The 8,582-nt window shown below is 42.1% G+C and overlaps 1 protein-coding gene across 1 annotated transcript; it reads left to right on the forward strand.

Annotated features, from left to right (window-relative positions):
• Positions 1 to 6,862, forward strand: mis18a (MIS18 kinetochore protein A). Its single transcript, XM_082549477.1, has 5 exons — positions 1 to 313; positions 862 to 928; positions 2,300 to 2,422; positions 3,158 to 3,260; positions 6,091 to 6,862. Exons 1-5 carry the CDS (start codon positions 73 to 75, stop codon positions 6,169 to 6,171), a joined length of 615 nt encoding a protein of 204 aa, XP_082405603.1. The 5' UTR covers positions 1 to 72; the 3' UTR covers positions 6,172 to 6,862.
• Positions 6,863 to 8,582: the final 1,720 nt, after the last annotated feature.

Consider the following 8,582-nt stretch of genomic DNA (forward strand, 5'->3'; position numbering starts at 1 on the left):
CTCTCGGATGGTTACTTCACCGTCAACAACCCGCCGAAGTTCAAAATAGCTTGTTTGAAAAAGCGAGTAGAAATGGCGACGAGGAAACAGTTGGAAAAATCTTATAGTAAAAGTGTAAATAACTCCACGTTTGACGCGTCCAGCATAGACTCCACCACGGTCGGGGAAAAGCTTTTCCGCCCCACCGAGAACGAGGAGGAGAACGGCGATGACGGACCTGTGGTCTTCATCTGCGCGAAATGCAAGCTGCCTGTCGGCGATTCATTGTCCTGGGATGGAAGTGAAGATGATCTAAACCAAATCAGACTGAAGCGTAAGTTTGGCTTGGGAGATTGTTTGCCCTTTTAGCCCAGAGCCGGCCCAAGTTGTTATGGGTCCAGAGTTTGATTTGGGGCCCCCTTGTAGGCTCAACGCCTACCACCCACCCCAGCACCAGCAATATTAACTATATGTTATCAATGCTTGATTGTTTGTGCATTGTACCCATTTTACAAAGTTAACTATTTAAACTGCTTCTGAAATTTTCAAAAGGGCAAAACAATCATAAAGAATTTAACAGAAATGTAAATATTATTTTCTTATGTGAACTTCAAATGTAAAAAATGAAAAAAGTTAATAGATTAAATAAGTATTTGAGTAAAAACACCCTCTACTTAAAGTCGGTGTTAATATATCTGTAACTTTGTGCCTCAACTAATGAAAGTGCCCTTCTGACATGCATTTTACCTTTCATATTTATTACTTTAAAAGGAGATACATGTTAAAATGAATGAAAAGACTGATGGCCTGGTGTGCTTATTTACAGGATGTGAATTTACAGATTTTTGAGCTGCGTTCAGCTGACCTATTTTTTATCCTTAGGGGTCACTGACAATGTCATGATTGGAAAGGAGAACCGACTGTACGAAGCAAGTAAAAAGTCTCTCTGGTAAGATGATGCCCAGCAGTAAAATATGTATTCCAGTCCTTTACTACCACCTAGTTTACTACTAGTTAATACTAGTGTAGCACAAAACTTACAATGTTCACAAGTGGATGAAAGCACCAGAACTTGCACATAGGAGTCTTTTATGATTTCTTATTTAATCAAGTCCATTAGGGCAAGGACAGAGAGACTCAAGAGGAGCTTCTATCCCCAAGCCATCCGTGCCCTAAACATATATATATATATATATATATATATATATATATATATGTTCTTCCTCTTCCCCCCCCCCCCCCCCCCCATTTTTGCACATGTCGAGGAGCGTGTCAGGTTACATTTCACTGTGTGTTATACTTGTATAACTATACATGTGACAAATAAAGAACCTTGAACCTTGAAAACTCAAGATGGTCTCTAATTTCAGTAAAGACTTGGATTTCCCTTTTTTGATTGATGCTAGTGTCAAATTCTACACATCCAACCATGTGGGAGTTGACTTTAGAAGTCTGAAATTACTCATAAAAACTTCCTGAGAGGATTGTGGAATCAGGTTGAACAGATAGTGTTTTTGTTTCAGTCACATCACCTGGATGGACCTCTCACACTCCTCACTCAGTTCTGTGGCCCTTGAAAAGCTTGATGCATAGGTAGCAGGTGATCATCTTCTTGCACTGCTGAGGTGTTCTTGAAGCAAAGGTTGCTTTGATGGTGGCTTTCAGCTGGTCTGTGTTATGGGGTGTTTGTCATCTTCCTGTTGACAAATCCCCACCGATTCTCTCTCTGATTCAAGTCAGGGGAGTTAGCTGACCCATCGAGCACAGCAATAACATCAGGTGATCAGCAGATGGAAGAATGTGCTGTAGATGCTTCAGTTGTCTCTAGCCAAGGAAAGGCTTGATATGTGGAGTACAACAGTTGCCGGTCCTTCGCCGAGGATGTCTGTGTGTGGTGACAGCAACCTCAGAGCACTGTGAAGATCTCCCAAGTTCTTGAATCAACCTTTCTTGACAATCAAGTCTGCAATGATCCCTCCTGCTAGTTCACTTTTTCCTACCACACTTTTCCTCTTCATGCAAACTTTCCATTAATATTCAGTACTCTGTGAACAGCCTTTTCAGCTATGAAAAGTGTTGATAGTTGTCAGATAACTGCAGTGGACTCTGAGATAGATCTACCTCTGAAGCGTTGCAGTTTTAGTACAGGTAGAGCAGTAATACCACATGTGCATGCCTGATTCCACAACGTCCATCGGGGCAGGAGCAGGGTAAGCCATTCTTTTGGCATTTTTTATATATATGTATGTGTGTCCTTGTTGGAGTAAATCTGTTTCTCTGTTTGAATGTTGTGTTTTTTCCTCCTTTAATTTCTCTACAGTTTGGTTGTGGATCTCATCTGTCGAGGCTGCCATTCTGTGCTTGGCATGGTGTACACATCCACCCCTAAGAACCTGGACCACAAGAGGTTTACCTTCTGTTTCAGTGTCGCTGACATCGACAGGTGCGTTTTTGGGACAGACTTTAGTTTAAACAACAACAAAACATGGTTCATGAATTCACTACTTTTCTGATGACTCCATGCGGATAATGCATCACATTGCAAAGCTCAAATCATCTCAATCAAGTTGGTTTGTTGAACCTGACAATGAGCTCAGTGCATTATAGAGAAGCTATAACAGAGAAAATTTGGGATGTGGAGGAACGGAAAATTAACATTGATGTGCCAACAATTCTGCAGCAACTGTGTGATGCCATCATGTAAATATGGACCAAAATATCTGAGGAGTGTTTTCAGCACCTTTTTGAATCTACAGCAAATCTTGTGGCTCTTTTTGAACCTTGAAGGCAAAAAGGTTGTCTAACCCAGTGTACCCAGCAGTGTACCCCCACTTAAAACATGGATCTTTAGTATATACTCACGATGAAATAGAAGAGGAAGAAGTAAAATCTCCCGTGCAACTTTTCACAAAGATTTAAAGAATAAAATATTTTGGTGATTTGTTAAAGTAGATTAATAACTGAGACACAAAGCTTTGACATTTTACATATCAAACAGAAGAGATGAGACATGTTGTATATTGTTATTTTAGAACAAATTTTTATTAATATTTTAGTTATTTTGCAATAAGCTGTACTGTCTCTGGTCATGATATTGTATTTAATACCATTAATCGTAATGTGTTCATGGTGTGAATCCTCCTTTTACAACTTTATTGACAGTGGAAATCTTTTTCAGCTACGTGCTCGGCTCTGGAGGCCAGATGTTGGCAGCAGAGGGCCCCAAAGAGCAGCCAGTAACACTGGAGTACAGAGGCATTGTTGAACAACAGCTGACAGAGGTAAATTACTACTGCTGCTTCTCTTTGTCTGCTTTCCCTGATGATGTCTTGCTTTGGGAAAAACAAAATGTTTCACGTAATGAGCAGATTTTCTGCTCTAAAGCTCACTGTAAACTGATTATATCTCCAAACGCAGGTTGACATTAGTCCTTAAAATTGTATTGTTGCTTTGCAAAAAGTATTAATGTTAAAAAATCAAAATCTGGTCAGCAGGTCTAAACTCTGAAATAGTTTTTCTTTATTGACCTGTCTCTGACATAGTACTTTCTCATTAGCAACAAGCAGCGCTTTCGTTGATGCCCAATGCATAGGTTGTACTAACGGTGACATCAGCTTACTTTTGGGAAACCCTTTGTGCTGTAACTGGCAGGCAGACACTAATATCAGACATTACCTCATCTATCCGTCTCGTCTTATGCAAGCACTATACCATTTTCTCTGGAATAATAGCAGTGATGTTAATATGTTTAGGGTTCAGTGTTGACATCCAAATCTCCTGTTTGCAGTTATCCAATATCTCAATTTTAATTTCCTTACCCTAATTTAGTGTCATCTTATAATTCTCATTATCACTGCTCAGGAATTCTAGTCAGGTTTTTCACGGGAATCGTGGAATGACTCCCAAAGTTGAAGTCTAAATCACCCTTTGTTTAAAATATCCCACAAAACCACTAATTGGCCAGTAGGCGGCGATAGCGCGCAGGAGCGCCTGCCAGCCCTTCCACACTCTCTTGCACCGGGGACAATAGATGTGATACAGACCATGCTGAGGAATCTTCGCTGGAGAAAAACATGTTTTGGTCATGGAGTGTTTTTGTCACGGTAGCTTGGTGTGTGTGCGCGGTGCTCTGCTTTCACTTTGCACCAACCTGTGAGTTTTCATCACAGACCATGTGAACCATTGCATTTTGAGATGTTATCTGTGCAGCAGTATATTAGGAACAGGTTATGCTGATTATGGGACAAGAAAAACAAAGCACGAGCAGCGTATGTCTTTTTAAATATCTAGAAAGACTTGTAGGTGTGTCTAAAGTTCGTTAAATGCTTTGTTAAATTTTTTTGCCCGTGACCTGAGTATTTGTGTATAATTGCCTTCCCTCTTCCTTTTCCATTTTTGTGATCCACCAAAAGATATACGTGAAAACCCCCCCAGTTCATCTGATTAAATTAAACCAGTGTCACTGCTATGAGAATATTACTACACTGTGTGTGACGCAGACAAAGGGATACCCCAGGAAAGTGCATAATGAAGTGAAGATATTTACCTCATACTGGCTTTGGTTAATATTTGGGTTGGATTTACTTCTTAAATCCATCTTGCTTTGAGTGTTTAGTGCTTGTCTATATAGATTACAGATTAATCAGACTATAACTACACAACAGTTATATTAATTTCTGGTTATAGGCAGGTTGTCTTGTTAGCTATTGGTGCATTGTAACAAGATTATAAAGGTTTTTTGATCAGCTCAGATATTAACATCGCCGCTTTCTATTATTATTTGTTTGCAGACAAAACCCTACATCAAGATGATACACTTCAAAAACCCAGTTTCAACTTTAAGGCTTCAATTTTTAAGATATCTAGCTGGGTGTTTTTTAAATCCAAGGCTCATGTAGGTATAAAGTTAAACGTTTTATTGCTCAGTAAAATGTTTTGATAGTAACAGGTCTGAACTTTCATCAGTTGTTAATGTTTTTGAGTTTGAAAAGTGTCATTTTAGTCTGTTAACTGAATTTTGGTTTATGTTTATGACATTTATTGCTAACCAAGTTAAAGTACAGGTCAAGTTTTACTGTTTTCTGGCATTTTATATCAGGATTGCCTCATTATTTGGGGAAATAAATGACAGAACGGTAACTCAGATTTTCTAGATACATGTGCCGTTATCGATTCTGCTCATAGAGCCTAGCCTTTATCGAGTCCTAAATAGTTTTCTGCGTCAAGCATCCCATAGCTTTCCAACAAACAAAAACCACAAACAAACAAAGAAACAGAAAGCGTAGGAAAAAACGGCTGGCAGGTAACTCAGGTGTGCAAAAGCTCCATGCTTAACGAGTTTGACATCATTGTCTTCCTCTCAGTTAGAAAAACAGAAAAACACGTCCCTGTGTTTGCAGCACGGAGTGAATAATTTGGCGTCTGTTTCTGTTTTACCAGTTCTCGTACACTGACTATGAGATAAAAAAAAACAAAACAAAAAATTGTTGCGTGCGCCCATTTTGTTAAATGAAAGGAAGGTGTGATAGGAGGATAGTTTTTATTCTCTTTGCAAAATGTAAAACGACAAACAAAAATCGTGCAGCAGTTTTGGTAAACACAGGTGGCATTCGTGCTCTCTCTCCGAACCCTTTTGCTCTTGGTCTTTGTTCTCAGCTATCTGATGATGCTCGTGGCTCCTGATGCCACGCTTAATGTATTCTGTCTGTCTGCCTCCCTGTCCCTCCGTCTGTCTGTCTGTGACTTGCAGACACTTGTTTGGGTTTTTAATCTTCTACCCTCAGTGACCTGTCTCCCCCACCCCTCCCACTCTCTCACTGCCCCTCACACCCGTCTGCCCCTGACCACTTCCTCTCTGGGTTACCTCATTCTTCTTCACTGTCTCCCTGTACCAATTATCTTTACTCCTCCTCCCCACTTTCTTCCTCACTGCTGCTCCCCGCTGCTCCCTTCATTTCCCACCTGTCCCGTTTCCCCCTTTGTTTCTTCCCCGCTCTGAATCCCTCCCTCCTCTCTCTATCCTCTACCTGCCCAAAACGCAACACAATTTCTAAACCATCCTTTTCTCTCTTTCCATGAACCCCCCCCCCCCCCCCTCCCAATCTTTTCTAGATGAAAATGCTGGTCATGTCCATGGCACACAGGCTAGAGGAGATCGAGATTGGCCTTCAGGAGGGATGCGATGACGCCTGACAGCGATGTTTAATATCCACACCCCTCAGCTGTACCTTTACATTAATGCTTTTATCTGTGACATATTCCTCGAGTTATATGAGTCAGGACGACTCATGTGTGTTTTTAGGTGTTGCGGTCAGGACGACCGCAACACCTAAAAACACACACACACACACACACAGACACACACACACACACACACACACACACACACACACACACAAAGCTTCCACTCTGCTTTGTCCTGATTACCAGTGGTGAAACAAAGCCTCCCTGCACTTGTAATCAATCACGTTGCCAGCTCTCGCGGCTCATGGCACCGTCTTCCCTGTAGGTCGTAGTGCAGAATGAATGCGCGCTACGAGCAGAATGTTTATTTGTTCGGGATCTCATCAAACAGGCTGCTCACTCAGCACAATGCTGTATTGATCTGGCCACTCGACTCAAGGCCACACACACTTTTTCTTTGTTCTCTCCCTCAAGTGTGGAGCCTTGAAATCAGGCTCGGATACATGCTTTTAAACGTCCAGTCGTCGCAGGAACTGAAGAGTATTTGCATTATTCTGTTCCAATGATGACTGAATTTTCCAGAATGGGTGGAAATTACCATCTGTTTCTCTGTGCGTTTACTCATTGTTGGATTGTTCGTTTTGTTCTCAAAGTTACATGTTTTTCTCATCTGCGTAATAAAGCATTGAAGTTTCAAACATGTTCCGGCATTGTCAGTTTCACATTGCAGTTTAAACCAAGCGAGACAACTTTAAACTGTCAGGATAATCTTTTTAAATGTTTCTTTTGCACTTAAATTGTTTGGGGATCAGTGGCTTATCCTGCTTTGTCTTTAATTAGACGTATTTCTTGGATTTAAGAGTTAAACAACCAGTTTAAGACCATCAAAACTGGGAAGGTTGCTTAAGTCGGGGTCAGTGGGTTGATTAAATGTTAGAGCATTAAAAAGTGTTTGTTTGTTAGCTGACCTCTAATGTGCCTAGCAACACTTTCTACCAAAAAGCAGCTCCACGCCGTACCGCTTGCCCTCCCTCACCCACGAGGTTTCATCAGCCTCACACAACAACAACAGTGAGAAACGGCCAACCAGCACGCTGTATCCAAGGGCAGGTTGCGATGGCAACTGAGAGCACGTGCTACGCTGACTGCCTGTTGCCATCTCGTCATCGTGTTCACCGCCGGAGGAACAGCCAGCCAGCTCGCTGGCCAGCATGCCTGTCAACAGACGTTAGCCCCCCCCCCCCAACTCGTGTTCAACCACACACCACACACAAGGGAAGAGTCGTGAATGAGCTCACCCCTCCAGCCCCCCAACCTTAATCTCTGTGTGATGTTTTTCTCTCTCTCGTAACTCCACCCTTGGTTCTTTCTCCCTCCCCCTCCCTCTAATTCTCCCCACCCTCTACTGTTGTTGTTGGTAGTGGGGGCGAAGTCAAAACAACAACAAACAAACCGCATGGTTTTTGTTGTTTCTGGTAGCGGTGGTCGCAGCAGAAGTGTTGTCTTTATCCAGCTCTCGCTTAAGGATGAGTTGCCTGTTCGCATCCTGCGGATGGATGATGCAAGCCAGCCGACCAGTCCAGATGTGCGCTGTTGCACCCTGTTACACAGGGTGGGTAGCAGGCTCGTTTTGGAATACATTTCCCAGTTTGCTTTGTTTTTTCCCCATAGAATGAAATGAAGCTTAAAGGCTGTTACCTCTGTTTAAAGTCTGCATCTCAGGGAACGGCTCAGTGGATCGCCTCTGAACTCATCTGGCCGTTTTTATATATAGACTTGGTGTTGGTGGATGTGTTGCACTACTGAGTGCAATTATTGCACCGATTTCACCCCGTTCACCTCTTACTTCTGAACCAATCGTTACCACCCAAACCAGGACCAACATAGAAACACACGTCTGTCAGTACCTCTCATTCTACAAGCACTCGGGGACAAAGGATGAATAATGCAGAGGTAGCGTCTGAGTGAAAGTCGCCTCCCCTCTCTCCCCTGTTTTCACCTTCCCTAAGCAATAAGGAAGCAATGTTGCCATGGAGGCAATGAAGCCTCGGCACGGCAGCAGCCAATTGAAGCCTTTTCTGTGTGAAACAGAGGACCAATGGCTGCTCAGACTGATGCTGTTATTGCCACGGACTCTGCGAGCTGATTGGCTGTGCTCTGCTCTTTGATTGAATTTCTGATCTTGTTTTTGGAGAGGAAAAAATATCTCAGGGAGTGCCACCTGTGCCAACTTTGAAAATATGTTTGGTTTTTTTTCGATGGATAGAAAAGGATTATCTTGTGAGAAGGCAAATGTTTCAGTTTTATTGGTTTTGAGAGCATTAAATGATGCTTCTTGTAATTTGGTTCTGATAATACTTGAGGGATGAGGGTGAGAGTGGTAATGAGATGGTTGTGTGTCAGATGTTTTGTTAAGGAAA

This window comes from Aulonocara stuartgranti (assembly GCF_965226115.1).
Source record: "Aulonocara stuartgranti genome assembly, chromosome: 10".
NCBI classification, from domain to species: domain Eukaryota; kingdom Metazoa; phylum Chordata; class Actinopteri; order Cichliformes; family Cichlidae; genus Aulonocara; species Aulonocara stuartgranti.